Source organism: Artemia franciscana, chromosome 3, assembly GCF_032884065.1.
Source record: "Artemia franciscana chromosome 3, ASM3288406v1, whole genome shotgun sequence".
Lineage (NCBI taxonomy): Eukaryota > Metazoa > Arthropoda > Branchiopoda > Anostraca > Artemiidae > Artemia > Artemia franciscana.
The window spans coordinates 16,494,643-16,508,891 of record NC_088865.1 but is presented as its reverse complement, the minus strand read 5'-3'; the positions used below and the strand labels follow the sequence as shown (position 1 = coordinate 16,508,891).

At 34.6% G+C, this 14,249-nt stretch overlaps 1 protein-coding gene across 3 annotated transcripts in view; it reads right to left on the bottom strand.

Moving 5' to 3' along the window:
- Positions 1-14,249, bottom strand: part of LOC136024946 (ionotropic receptor 25a-like) — a 126,914-nt gene that overhangs the window by 47,815 nt on the left and 64,850 nt on the right. For all 3 annotated transcript variants that reach the window (XR_010616981.1, XM_065700538.1, XM_065700539.1), the window contains one exon: positions 11,998-12,136. Coding sequence is in view for 2 of the 3 variants with exons in the window: in XM_065700538.1 (XP_065556610.1) it covers positions 11,998-12,136 (139 nt within the window). In the remaining variant the exon portion in view is untranslated. The remainder of the gene's footprint in view (positions 1-11,997; positions 12,137-14,249) is intronic.

Below are 14,249 nucleotides of genomic sequence, written 5' to 3'. Positions count from 1 at the left end.
AGAAAGATCACAGATGTCCGTTTATTTTTTTTCCACAGGTGAACGTGTCGATCCAGTGGTCCTCGAATATCACAAGAGGGCTCATTTGAAAGGAAATTAAAAGTTATAACGCCCTTATTAAGTGACAAAAAATGGAAGGCAACTAGGCCTCCTACCACGCTCAGTTTTGCCAAATTCAACTGATAAAAATTTTGAGATAGCCATTTTGTTCAGCGTAGCCAAAAAATCTAATGACTATGTTTTTCGGGGATAGCTTAACCCCCAAATTCCCGGTAGAAGGGCTGCAAGTTGTGAATTTTGCCTACTGTCTACATATAGTATTGGTTATTGGGAAATATAAAGACGTTTTCAGGGGGTTTTCTTGGTGGGGGGCTAGGGGAGGGGATTACATAAAACAATCTTTCCTTGGAGGAAGTTTTCATGGGGGAAGGGAATTTTCTATAAAGAGGACACCGGATTTCCCAACATTATTTAAAAATCGATCAGAAATTAAATTTAAAAAAAGAAGTTTTTCAACTGAAAGTAAGGAGCAACATTAAAACTTAAGACGAACAGAAATTATTCAGTATATGAGGGGGTTTGCCCCCTAGTCAATACCTTGCTGTTTATACTAAAGTATTTTTAGTACTTTCAAAGGAGATATTTTTTTGAATTAAACTGCCTTTGTGATTCAGGGGTCATTCTCAAGGAATTGTAACAAAATTCGGACTTTAGCGTAAGGAGTGAGGTATTGACTAGGAGGTGAACCCCCTCATATATGTAATAATTTCTGATCGTTTTAATTTTAATGTTGCTCCTTACTTCCAGTAAAAAACCTTGATTTTTATTTAATACTTATCTAGGACTAGTTTGTTCTTTTTAATTTATTTGGCTAACATTCGATAGACAAAGATTTTGTCAGAAATTGTCGATGTTAAATAGATTTGGACCTGCGGGAAATTAGAGATGCATCTTAATCCCTTTCGAGCTAGAGTAAAACAACTTGGCTTTTTTCCCCCAAGGTGAATTGAATGTCTACCCTCCCCCCCCCCAATAATTCCAATTTCCTTCAAATACTTCTTTGTGATCCCCTCCCACTCCACTTGGGGACGATATGCTTATAGTTTGACCCTAGATGGTTTGCTGATAAGGATATCTTTTGCAGCATTCCGTTCTTTATCTGCAGAGCGTGTCCGAGTTAGCCTATCCTTTTTCTCATTATAGCCCTAAAAAGCAGGAGAGAAATACATTTTCATATAGTTTACGGTTTTAAGTACAATTAGTCAGACGGTTACCCCAACAATCCGTTCCGGAAAACATTCAACCAATCCTCTTCCGTCTTTCGGAGCACCCAAAGAAGTTTCAGAACTATACTTGGTACTTGTATGTTAGCCAGTGCACAATCAAGAATTTACGTCTATGCAAACAAACAAAAACCGGTTTATTGCTGATTTGTCCGGAGACAATTAGCTTCGACTTCCTATAAATTTCAGAGGGGGGTCATTCGATCGGAAAGCGGAAATTCTAGTGCCCTTTTCAAAAGTCAAAATGGTCGGAGGGAAACTGCCCCCCTACACCCTTTCCCCCAAAAGTATCTGATAAATTTATGAGATAGCCATTTTATTAAAAATAATTAGTCAAATAAAATAAAAACTCCAATGTCGACACAAACCCTCAGGGCCCAAGGGCAGGTTTTCGAAATTTATGCCCTGGGGGCATGCATGGTTCTTATGGAAGGGATGCTCATATAAACTTCACAAAGGGCTCATTTGATTGCTTTTTAGATCTAATTCACTTTTTAAGAGTAAAAAATGATCAGAGAGCAGCTAGCCCCCCCCCCACGCCCTTTTTTCCACAAATGCATCAGATAAAAATTTTGAAATAGCTATTTTGTTAAAAATAGTTCAAAGTTAAGATAAAAGGTTAAAAGGTTAAACATCATATAACAAAAACTCCGGGTCAATACAACCCCCAAGAGCCCATGGGCAAGAGTTTTAAGCTATGCCCTGGGGGTGTATAAAGTTTTTATGTAAGAGGTGGTCATATACTTTTTGAAGGTGGCTCATTTTATTGCAAATTGAAAGTTCTAGTTACCCTTTTACGATTCAAAAGTGAACAGAGGTCATCTACCCTCCCCCCTCTTACACACACATTGCCCTTTTCCCCCAAATTCCTCCAATGAAAATTTTTGGATAGCGAGTTTGTTTGAAATAGTCCCAAAATCAGATAACAAAAACTTCGTTGCCCATACCCCCCAGTGCCCGAGGAAAGGTTGTAACTTTTGCCAAGGGTGCATATAAGGTTCTTATGGACAAGCGGGTCGTATAAACTTAGGAGGGGACTCAAATGATTAGAAAATGAAAGTTCTAAATCCCCTTCTAAGAGTCAAAAGTGATCTGATGGCGACTAGTCCCTCCCCCAGCCTTGAATTCCCCAATTGCGTCTAATCGAATTTTTTATTTAGCCATTTTTTACTAAATAGACCAAAGATAATATAACAAAAACTCCAGGGATAAAACAGCCCCCCCCAGAATCTGGTCGCAGGTCTTGTAAAATATGCGCTGGGGGGCATATAAGGTTTTTATGGAAGGGATAGTCGAATAAACTTTGGTGATGGCTCATTCGATTTTAAATCACAATTTTTAGTGCCATTTTAGAGTCAAAAATGACAGAGAGCAGCTAGCCCCCACCCCAAGGACCTTTCCCCCAAATACATCCAATTAAAATTTCGAGATAGATATGTTTTAAAAATAGTTGAAAGATCATATACCAAAAATGCAGGGTCCACAAAACCCCCTAAAGCCCGGGGGAAGTGTTGTGAGCTATGTCCCGGGGGCATATAATTTTTCATTTAAAAGGTGGTTTGTATAAACTTCAGAGATGACTCATTTTATTGGAAATTGAAAGTTCTAGTTGCCGTTTTAAGTATCATTAAAAGTTATTGGAGGGTATCAAACCCCATCCCCCTCACTTCTTCCCCAAATGCATTCGATAAAATTTTCGATGCAGCTATTTTATTCAAAATAGTCCAAGATTCAAATTACTATAGCTTAGGGTTGAGAAATACTCCATAGCACCCGGGACAAGAATTATAAATTATTTAAGTCGTTAGTTTTTAAGAATCGAATTCGACCAAAAAGTAACAGGCCTTGTGCCTTTTGTCTCCAAATGCAGCTTATCAAAATTTTGAAATAGTTTTTTTGTTCAAAGTAGTCCCAAAGTCAAATTATTATAACTTAGGGGTTGAAAAATCCTTCCTAGCCCCCCGGCAAGGATTGTAACTTCTGTAAGTTGCAAATTGTTAAAATATAAGGTTTCTGTGGAAGGGGTGGTCGTATTAACTTTGGAGGGGGCACATTTGATCGGAAATTAAAACTTCTAGCTCTTTTTTAAGAGTCAAAAGTGATCAATAGGCAACTAGCCCACGCCCAACTTTCCCAATGGGCATCAGATTAAAAATTTGAAACAGTCATTATGTTCAAAATAGTTCAGAGTCCTAATAAATATGCTTACTGGGTTGACCCCCCCCCAAACCCGGTAAAAGGGCTCTGAGTAACGGAACTGTGATTCAGGGGTCATTCTTAAAGAATTGGGATAAAATTTAAGCTTTAGTGTAAAAAGCGAGGTATTGACGAGGGGGCGAACCCTTTAAAATACATAACAAAAATATACGAACATAGAAGCTCGTTACTTAAGCTAATTCGTAAGTTACGTATATTTATCACCAATAAAAACGTTCGTAAAAAAATTAAAAAAGTTCTAGTTGGCTTTTAAAGGAATCGAAAAATTGGAGGGCAAATAGGCCTCCTACCCCACCCCTTTTCTCTCGAAATCGTCCAATCGAAACTATGAGAAAGCCATTTAGCCACAAAAAAAATTAATCATTTATGTATTAAATTATGTATCATATTTATGTATCATTATGTATTTATGTATTAAATTTATCATTTATGTGCGGAGAGCCAAAATCAAAACATGTATTAATTCAAAAACGTTCAAAAATTAAAAAAAAAAACAAGTTTATTCAACTGAAAGTAAGGACCGACATTAAAACTTAAAACAAAAAGAAATTACTCCGTATATGAAAGGGGCTAGTCCTTCCTGGACATCCCGCTCTTTACGCTCAAGTTTTTTAACTGTTTTTAAAAGTAGAGTTGTGACAAAGGGTCAAACTATAGCGTAAAGAGTGGGGCGTTTAGGAAGGACTAGTACCTTTCATATACAGAGTAATTTCAGTTCGTTTTAAGCTTTAATGTCGCTCTTTACTTTCAGTTGAAAAAAACTTGTATATTTATTTAATTAAACTTAAGATCAGAAGAAATAGAAAAATACAATAACTCATACTCAAAACGACCATAAACTACTATTAAACAATAAATGAAGCCCAAAATGAACAACTTCTGATCTTAAGTTTAATATGACCTTTACGTTTCTTTAAAAAAAACTTCTTTTTCAGAAAGTTTTTTAATTAATTTTAATAAATAATTAGTTGTCATTTTGGTTAGGTTACATTTTGCATACAGCCCCGCATAGCTTAACTCCCAACCCCTCCCCTATTATAAAAATATACAGCCTAAATTTTATATATATATATATATATATATATATATATATATATATATATATATATATATATATATATATATATATATATATATATATATATCCCAAACGTCTCAGGGGTTTCCACCCCGTACCTACACATTAAAATTCTCGAGTGTGTACTGGGTAAGAGATAAGTATCTTATACTTGACCACTGTCATTACTGTAGGTTCTAATATTCTAAACTTAGCTCCCAGACCCATCTTCCTATTCTTCCAAAAAAAATTTCACCCGTTAGATTAAATAGCATAAACGCAAAAATTATTGTTTCTTTTAGGTAAAGCTGTTAATACACAAATTGGTTCAGTTGGACAAACTGTAATGGCTTTTACTTGTTTTATGTTTTATTTTGATAATCTGTTGTGGCTTCTTTAAAACAGCAGAGTATTTACATAGGAAGAAAAATATTTTTGCGTGTTTTTTTTTCCATTCCTTTACTCGACTGTCACGTATTATAACACTGAAGTTGCTTGTTTCGTATTTATTTTTACAGCATTACTTCGTTTTAAAGCAGAAATTACTCAATACAGCACAGAGAAAAACAACCAGAGATCCAACAATGCAAAAGAACACAGGCAATCTAGATGTAAGAACACTAATCAATCTAGATGTAAATTAAATAAAAAAACTAGTTTTTTAACTGAAAGTAAGGAGCGACATTAAAACTTAAAACGAACAGAAATTACTCCGTATATGAAATGGGTTGTCCCCTCCGCAATCCCTCGCTCTTTACGCTAAAGCTTTTAATTGTTTTAAAAAGCAGAATTGTGGCAAAGAGTCAAACTTTAGCGTAAAGAGCGAGGGATTGCGGAGGGGACAACCAATTTCATATACGGAGTAATTTCTGTTCGTTTTAAGTTTTAATGTCGCTCCTTACTTTCAGTTAAAAAACTACTTTTTTTATTTAATTTCTGAACGTTTTTGAATTAATGCATGTTTAATTTTGGCTCTCCACATATAAATTATTAAAATGAAATTTGCATATTAATTCCTTTTTTGGCTAAATGGCTTTCTCTTAGTTTTGATCAGACGATTTTGAGAAATAAGGGGTGGGGAAGGAGGCCTAGTTGCCCTGCAATTTTTCGGTTACATAAAAAGGCAACTATAAATTTTAATTTTTAACGAATGTTTTTATTAGTAAAAAATATACGTAACTTAAGAATTAACTTACGTAACAAACTTTTATATTCTTAAATTTTGTTATGTATATGAGGGGGTTTGTACCCTCGTTAATACCTCACTCTTTACACTAAATCGTAAGTTTTGTCGCAATTCTTTAAGAATAACCCCTGAATCAGAAAGGCTGAAGAATAAATAGTTAAAATTACTAAAAATACTATAGCATAAAGAGCGAGGTATTTATCTCCTCCTAAATACCTCGCTCTTTATGCTAAAGTATTTTTAGCACCCCTAATATGCGTAATAATCTCTGTTCGTTTTAAGTTTCAATGCTACTCCTTACTTTCAATTGAAAAAAACTTTTCCATGTTTATTTTTTTTATTGTTTTTTATAGTAATTTTAGAAAATCCTGCGTCCTTTTCATTGAATTTCTGTTCCCCCATGACATATTTCTCCAAGGAAAGATCCTCCCACATAGACCCCTCCCCTCGACCCTACCCCCAAAACCAAAAAAAAATCCCCTGAAAACGTCTCTACACTTCCCAATAACCATTATTATATGTAAACACTGGTCGAAGTTTGTAACTTGCAGCCCATCCCCCAGGGACTGTGGGGGAGTAAGTCATTCCCAAAGACATAGTTATTATGGTTTTTGACAATGCGGGACAAAATGGCTATCTCAAAATTTTGAACCGTTGACTTTGGAGAAAAAATGAGCGTGGGAGGGGGCCTAGGTGCCCTCCAAATTTTTTGGTCACTCAAAAAGCACACTAGAACTTTTCATTTCCGTTAGAATGAGCCCTCTTGCGACATTGGAGGACCACTTGGTCGATACGATGACCCCTGGGGGAAAAAAAAACAACAAATAAACACGCACCCGTGATTTGTCTTCTGGCAAAAAATACGAAATTCCACATTTTTGTAGATAGGAGCTTGAAATTTTCGCTTTAGGGTTCTCTGATACCCGAATGCGGTGGTGTGATTTTCGATAATAAGATTCTATGACTTTTACGGGGTGTTTCCCCCTATTTTCCAAAATAAGGCAAATTTTCTCAGGCTCGTAACTTTTGGTGACAAAGACTAAATTTGATGAAACTTATAAATTTACAATCAGCATGAAAATCCGATTCTTTTGATGTATATTTTAACATCAAAATTCCGTTTTTTAGAGTTTCGTTTACTGTTGAGCCGGGTCGCTCCTTTTCAAGATCAGAAACAGCCTCAAATCGGTTATGGTCAGAACCTATTGTAACAACAGGCTAAAAACCTGGATTGGAACCTGGTTTCATAGATTACGATTAGCTTGTTGTCTGCTAGAACCACCCACACGCGCAGTGGAGTAGTGGGCTAAAATATCTCTACCAGTTACCATCTGAATGAAATATTTTTCAAACAGTTCGTGGTAACGAACTGTAGTAAGGAGCGACCCGGCTCAATAGTAAACAAAACTCTAAAAAATGGAATATATATACCAATAGTTGCATAAAAAAAAATTGCATTTTAATGCTGATTTTAAATACATATCTTTCATCAAGATTAATCTTACCTAACAAAATGAGGAATTTCGCATTTTTTGCCAGAAGACAAATCACAGATGCGTGTTTATTTGTTTTTTTGTTTGTTTTTTTTTGTTGTTTTTTTTCCTAGGGGTGATCATATCGACCCAGTGGTCCTAGAATGTCAGAAGAGGACTCATTCTAACAGAAATTAAAATTTCTATTGCCCTTTTTAAGTGACCAAAAAAATTGGAGGGCACCTAGGCCCCCTCCCACGCTCATTTTTCCCCAAAGTCACCAGATCAAAATTCTGAGATAGCCATTTTATTCACCATACTCGAAAACTTAATAACGATGTCTTTGGGGACGACGTACTCCCCTGCAGTCCCCGTGGGAGGGGTTGCAAGTTACAAACTTTGACCTCTGTTTACATATAGTAATGGTTACTGGGAAGTGTACGGACGTTTTCAGGGGTATTTTTTGGTTTGGGGGGGGGAGAAACTTGAGGTGGGGGGCTAAGTGGGAGGATCTTTCCATGGAAAAACTTCTCATGGGGGAAGAGACTTTCAATGAAGGGGGCGCAGGTTTTTCTAGCATTATTTAAAAAAACAATGAAAAAATAAATATGAAAAGTTTTTTTCTACTGAAAGTGAGGAGCAGCATTAAAACTTTAAACGAGCAGAAATTATTACACATATGAGGGGCTTACCTCCTCGTAATACATTGCTCTTTACGCTAAAGTATTTTTAGTAATTTTAACTATTTATTCTACGGCCTTTGTGATTCGAGGGTCATTCTTATGGAATTAGGACAAAATTTAAGCTTTAGTGTAAAGAGCGAGGTATCGACAAGGGGTGAACCCCCTCATATACGCAATAAAAACATACCAATATAGAAGTTCGTTACATAAGTTAATTCGTAAATTACGTATATTTTTTTGTTCGTACAAAAATTAGAAGTTCTAGTTGCCTTTTTAAGTAATCAAAAAATTGGAGGGCAACTAAGCTTCCTCTCTCGCTCCTTTTTCTCAAATCTTCCGATTAAAACTATGAGAAAGCCATTTAGCAAAAAAAACTAATATGCAAATTTCGTTTTAATTATTTATTTGCGGAGAGCCAAGATCAAAACATGCATTAATTAAAAAACGTACAGAAATTAAATAAAAAAAAAACAATTTTTTTTTAAATGAAAGTACGGAGCGACATTAAAACTCAAAACGAACAGAAATAACTCCGTATACGAAAGGGGCTTTTCCTCTTCAACGCCCCGCTCTTTACGCTGTTTTAAGAAGTAGAGTTAAGAGAAAGAGTCAAACTTTAGCGTAAAGAGCGGGGCTTTGAAGAGGAAAAGCCCCTTTCATATACGGAGTAATGTCTGTTCGTTTTAAGTTTTAATGTCGCTCCTTACTTTCATTTAAAAAACTTGTTTTTTTTATTTAATATATTACAAGGAGGAACATCTAATTGCCACAATGTATTGAACGCATTTAATATGCATTTAGCGTTTAATATATTATAAGGAGGCTCATGATTTAATTCTAGTTAAATAAATAAAATTGAAAAAGTAAAATTCTTTGTATAATAAATAAAATTGAATAGGTAAAATCTGAATAGCGTAATATGTATTTTCATTTCAATGCTATAATACCTGGAAAATAGAATATTTTTAATATGATTCGCTTTCAGTGAAGCGCCAATGGCGCAATGAGCTTTAGACTTTTTAAGTTATGAAAGGAGGCAGTAGCTAAATTCTTGTTTGTAGTGGAACCAAATTTGTTGTGAACGGCCTCGGGAAGAAGTAAGGTTAAATTAAATATTTGATATTTAGTGATATCAACTGCTGAAAAGCCAATCAGTTCAAATTTTGCTTTTACAGTAATTTTATTTTTCAATGTTGTAATAACTAAGTATGAAAATATTTGTAAAGCGCCAATGACGCAATAGGATTTAGACTTTTATAGTTAGGGAAGGACCCATACTCTTTTTTTCGCAATTAGCAAAGCGCCAATGACGCAATAGGATTTAGACTTTTATAGTTAGGGAAGGACCCATACTCTTTTTTGAATTGAATTTTCTTTGTTTCAATCTTGAATTGCATGTTTAATTAAAGAAGTATCCATTTTAAGGTTTATTTATTCATTTATATTACTACATGCTGTGTGTTTATTTGCTATGATTGTTTATTTAGTTTCTGTACGTTTTGGGTTTCATTTAAGCTGCAATAGTAAAATATTTGTGTTCCTTTTAAGCTTGATTTGCACATTCAATTTAAGCTATACTCGCTTTAAGATTTATTTATTCATTTTTTTTTTTAATACAACAAAAGAATAAAGACAAAAGGAATACGAAACCAGAAGAATGGAACAACAATAATAATGTAAGAAGAAATAAGAAAACTAGAAACAACATTTTTCTAAAAGAAAAACCAAAAACAGTTGACCCCCCCTCCTGCCGCACCAAAAAGCAAACCAAATGTATTTTTGCTACTCCAACCAAATCCAGGTAATAAGAGTCCAGCCTAATACAAATTAGATTTTAATTACTCGCAATCTCTTTTTCTGATTGCTAGTCGTTTCTGTCCTTTTCTGGTTTTTATCGGCATTAAACATACCTCGTTTAACGTGTAGACTAATTTTTATTGAATAAAAAATTAGCGTTCTTTTTTATCTTTACTTATCCTTTTTAGGTGGACGGCGTTAACCCACCTGTAAAATGCCCACCCTTTCTGAAAATACCCCCCACAGAAAATACCTCCCCCAGAAAATAGCCCTCCACGGATCCACCCGAAAAATTCCACCCCCATGCAAAGGACTAGAACTCTCAATTTCTGATCCAATGAGCACACTCCCAAGTTTCTGCGATCTTGAGTTGGAGGTGTGGACGAGGAAAGGACAGTCCTCCTCCTCTACAGAATGAATTCTGCTTATTTCGGGAATTTAGTGTTATTCTTTACTTTCATAATAACAGAATAGACCAGAAGTGTTCCCAGAAATCGTAAGGAAGTAGATATTGATTTCACATTTTTGATGCGTTTTTATAGTTTCTTTTGTACCCCTCAGCCCTAATAAACCTTTGCTGGAAAACACCCTTTAGCCTATTGCCTTTTAGCTGGGAAACTTCCACCAAAAAGGGGATTACCGAGATGATTTTAAAAGCAATCAGAAATTAAAGTCTTTTTCAAATGAAAGTGCGCTAAGAAAAAATTTTCACCCCAGATCATCTGCAAGAAATTTTCTGGGTGGAATTTTCAGCTAGAATGGATTTGTCTTGGGGAAATTCCCTTGTAAAAGGGGGAGGCTGTTTTTAAGTAAAAACATCTTTCCAAGGTGGATTTTTTCATGGGTAAAGGAATTTTTCGTTAAGGGGGGAGTCAGATTTCTCGTTTTGGTAAAAACGATCAGAAATTAAATTATAAAAAAGTTTCTTCAACTGAAAGTAAGGAGCAACATCAAAACTTAAACGGACGTAAATTATTGCGTATATGAAAGGGTCCCCCCTTCTCAAAACCTTGCTCTTTGCGCTAAAGTTTTGAATTTTTGTCCCAATTCCTTAAGAGTGACTCCTAAAACACAATGGCCGTTTAATAGGAATAAAAAGCTTTTTATCAATTTGCAATTACATGTCATGAAAGAGTGTGGGTAGGTGCGGAGTGGGGAAAGGGGGATGGTGCCTGAAACAACTGCGGGAGGGAGCCAGATTTTCCGGCTTGATCTGATGAACAACCAGATATTAAATTTTTAAAAACACTTTTTTTCAACTTAAAGTACAGAAACACATTAAAAAAGACAAAAATTAGTCCATATATGAGTGGGGTTATACCCTCCTAAATCCCATGTTCATCAAACTAACGTCTCTATTAATTTGACAAAGCTTTTTATTCTAATTAAAAGGTCCTAATGTTTATTAAGTCTTTCTCAAGGAATTGGAAAAAAGTCAAACTTTAGCGTGAAGAGAGAGGGACTGAAGAGAGGGAAGCCCCCTCATATATTGAAAAATTTCTTTAATTTAAATTTGTAATGTAGGTTCTTAGTTTTAGTTAAAAAAAACTTGTTTTTTCTATCTAATTTACTAAAAAGGTTACTGTAGTGAAATAAATGACACATCAGTAACACAGGATTCTAATTAATGGACAATTCCTCTGGGCTTGGTCTGTTTTGGTGGGTGTTTTCAGGCGGAAAAATCTTCATAGCTAATTTATCTGCTATGGATTACCTTCTTATTGTTTTATAAAGTAGAATTGTGACAAAGAGTCAAACCTTAGTGTAAAGAGTGGGGCGTCGAGAAGGGAACAACACCTTTCAAAAGCTTGTTTTTTATTTAATTAAAAAAAGAAAAACCTATTGCATATTGCTTACACATCGCATTTGTTATTGAGAATTAAACAGACATTTTTCGTCAGGCGAATTTTCTCTGGGGGAATTTTCAGTGGTGGGATGTGGTGTAGGGTTCTTTGCTGTAGGGTTCTTTGATACGCTGAATGCGATGATGTGATTGTCGTTAAGATTCTATGACTTTTAGTGGGTGTTTCCCCCTATTTTCCAAAATAAGGCAAATTTTCTCAGGCTCGTAACTTCTGATGATAAAGATTAAATTTGATGAAACTTATATATTTAAAATCAGCATGAAAATCCGATTCTTTTGATGTATATTTTAGCATCAAAATTCCGTTTTTTAGAGTTTCGTTTACTATTGAGCCGTGTCGCTCCTTACTACAGTTCGTTACCACGAACTGTTTGATATGATTTCACAATACAAATGTTAACCAATACATGGACACATACACTGTGTTATCAAACATACCTGAGGCGTTAGAGAAGTCATGCAAAACCAGAGTGATTCTTTTATATTAAATTTTCTTTTTTCTTCATCATCAACATATCTTTCAGGATCATTTGTGTAAGAATATGGGCTAAAGCGGTCGAACAGCCAAAGAATACTCCTGGAAACAAATTTTGAATGCAATTGAGCCAAAAATGGCGATATTTCGTCATGAAAATATCATAACTTGCGGACAAAGAAATATATAGTTACCATCTCATATAATATGCTTTAAAAAGCCTTTTCATCCAAACGAAAGAAGAAAATGACAATCAAATTTTAACAAGTATCATTTATCCTAAATAAGTAAAGGTACTTGTATGATAAACCCCCTACCGCTCAAGTTGTTCATTCATTGACCCATTATAGAACTGTTTGTTGTTTTTTTTTCGTTACTTTCTTTCAGCTTAGCGTGAGACAAGAGAAAGAGAACTGACGGAATAGATGGAAAATAAATAATTTGGGCTATATATTCACATTAGGGGAGGGGGGGATAAAGTATTTGGACAGTTTGAAGCAAGAAAACAATTCTTACTACATAATATACAGAATAATTGTACCTAACACACTAGGCATTCAAACCCACAATACATTACCCCCCACCAACCCCCACCTAATGTACAAATGTATAGTAAAATTTTGTTTCTGAAGTATCATATTTTTATCTTCCTTTGGCATATTTCATGAGGATTGAGTGTCAGAGACAAATATTAGAAAAATATTATGTAGGAGGTATATCATACAAGTACTTATATATATATATATATATATATATATATATATATATATATATATATATATATATATATATATATATATATATATATATATAATGATGGCAATTGTTTTATCTTAAAGAGCCAAATAACTGTTTTACGGCTGTAAAATATTCAATTAACACCCTCAATTGGGTGTTAGTTATTATCCAAGTAAATGTTTGGATTACTTAATTTGTAACCATCTATTTTAGTTGAAAATATCTATTCAAAATCGTGTATAAAACAAAATATCAAACATTTAGTTTAAAAAATAATTTGTCATAATTATTTTCAGCCTAACCTTTTTTTTTCGTTTAAGTTTTATATTGTTAGGCATGAAACATTTATGAGTACACTTGTGCTAGAGAAGTTGCTGTTACAAAATTGAGAATGAAAAATTTGAAGTTTAGCGTTAAACAGCAGCGGTTGACAAAGGATCCCCCCCACCTCAGACGCAAAATAATTTATGTTAGTCTTAATTATAAGTTTATTGTCACTCTTTATTTTCATTTAAAAGAAACCTATTTGCATTAATTTTTGTTCGTTTTTAATATAATATCCAGGAATGCCCTAAGTGTAAGAAAAGCACCGCTCCCTCTAATCCGACCGTTTAAATCGAAGTTTAGCTTTTGGAGACACAATACTCCAAAATTAGTGCCTCATGTAGAGTATTTGGTTTTGGAACAAAAAACCGAAAAAAATAAAAAAAAACTCGCTTATACAAGCTTGTTTCAAATTAAATAAAACAAAAACAAGTTTTTTTTCTATTTTAAGTAAGGAGCAATATTGAAACTTAAAATGAACAGAAATTATTCCGTATATGTAAAGGGCTGTCCCCTCCTCAACACCTCACTCTTTACGCTAAACTTTTTTAGTGTTTAAAAAAATAGAGCTATGAGAAAGAGGCAAACTTTAGCCTAAAGAGCGAGGCGTTGAAAAGGGGACAGCCCCTTCCAAATATGGAATAATTCCTTTTCGTTTTGAGTTTTAATTGCGCTCTTCACTTTAGCAGAAAAAACTTGTTTTTTTTAAATTTCTGATCGTTTTTTAAATATTACTAGGAAATCTGACCCCAGCTCAATGGAGAAACCCCCCTCACTATGGAAATCTCCTCTAGGCAATTCAATCCTGGTGATAATTTACCCAGGACAATTACTCTTAACTACCCTGCGCGTAAAATTGAGATGGAAAAGAGAAAGCAAGATATATAAAAACAATTATGTATAAAAATTCCCGTGGCGTATAAAATAAATCTGACAAGTTCACTCCCTGGAAACTTCCTTCCCCATAGAAAATCCCCCAGTGGAAGAGAAAATGTGTCCTTCCCCCACCCGAAAATGTATGAATGCATCCCAATAACAAATACTTTGCGTAAAGAATCGGCAATTGTTATAACTTAAAGACATTTCCCCTGGGGCTGCGGGGAGGGGGTCATTTTGTGTCCGACGGCATGGTTATTCGGCCTTTCAAATATGA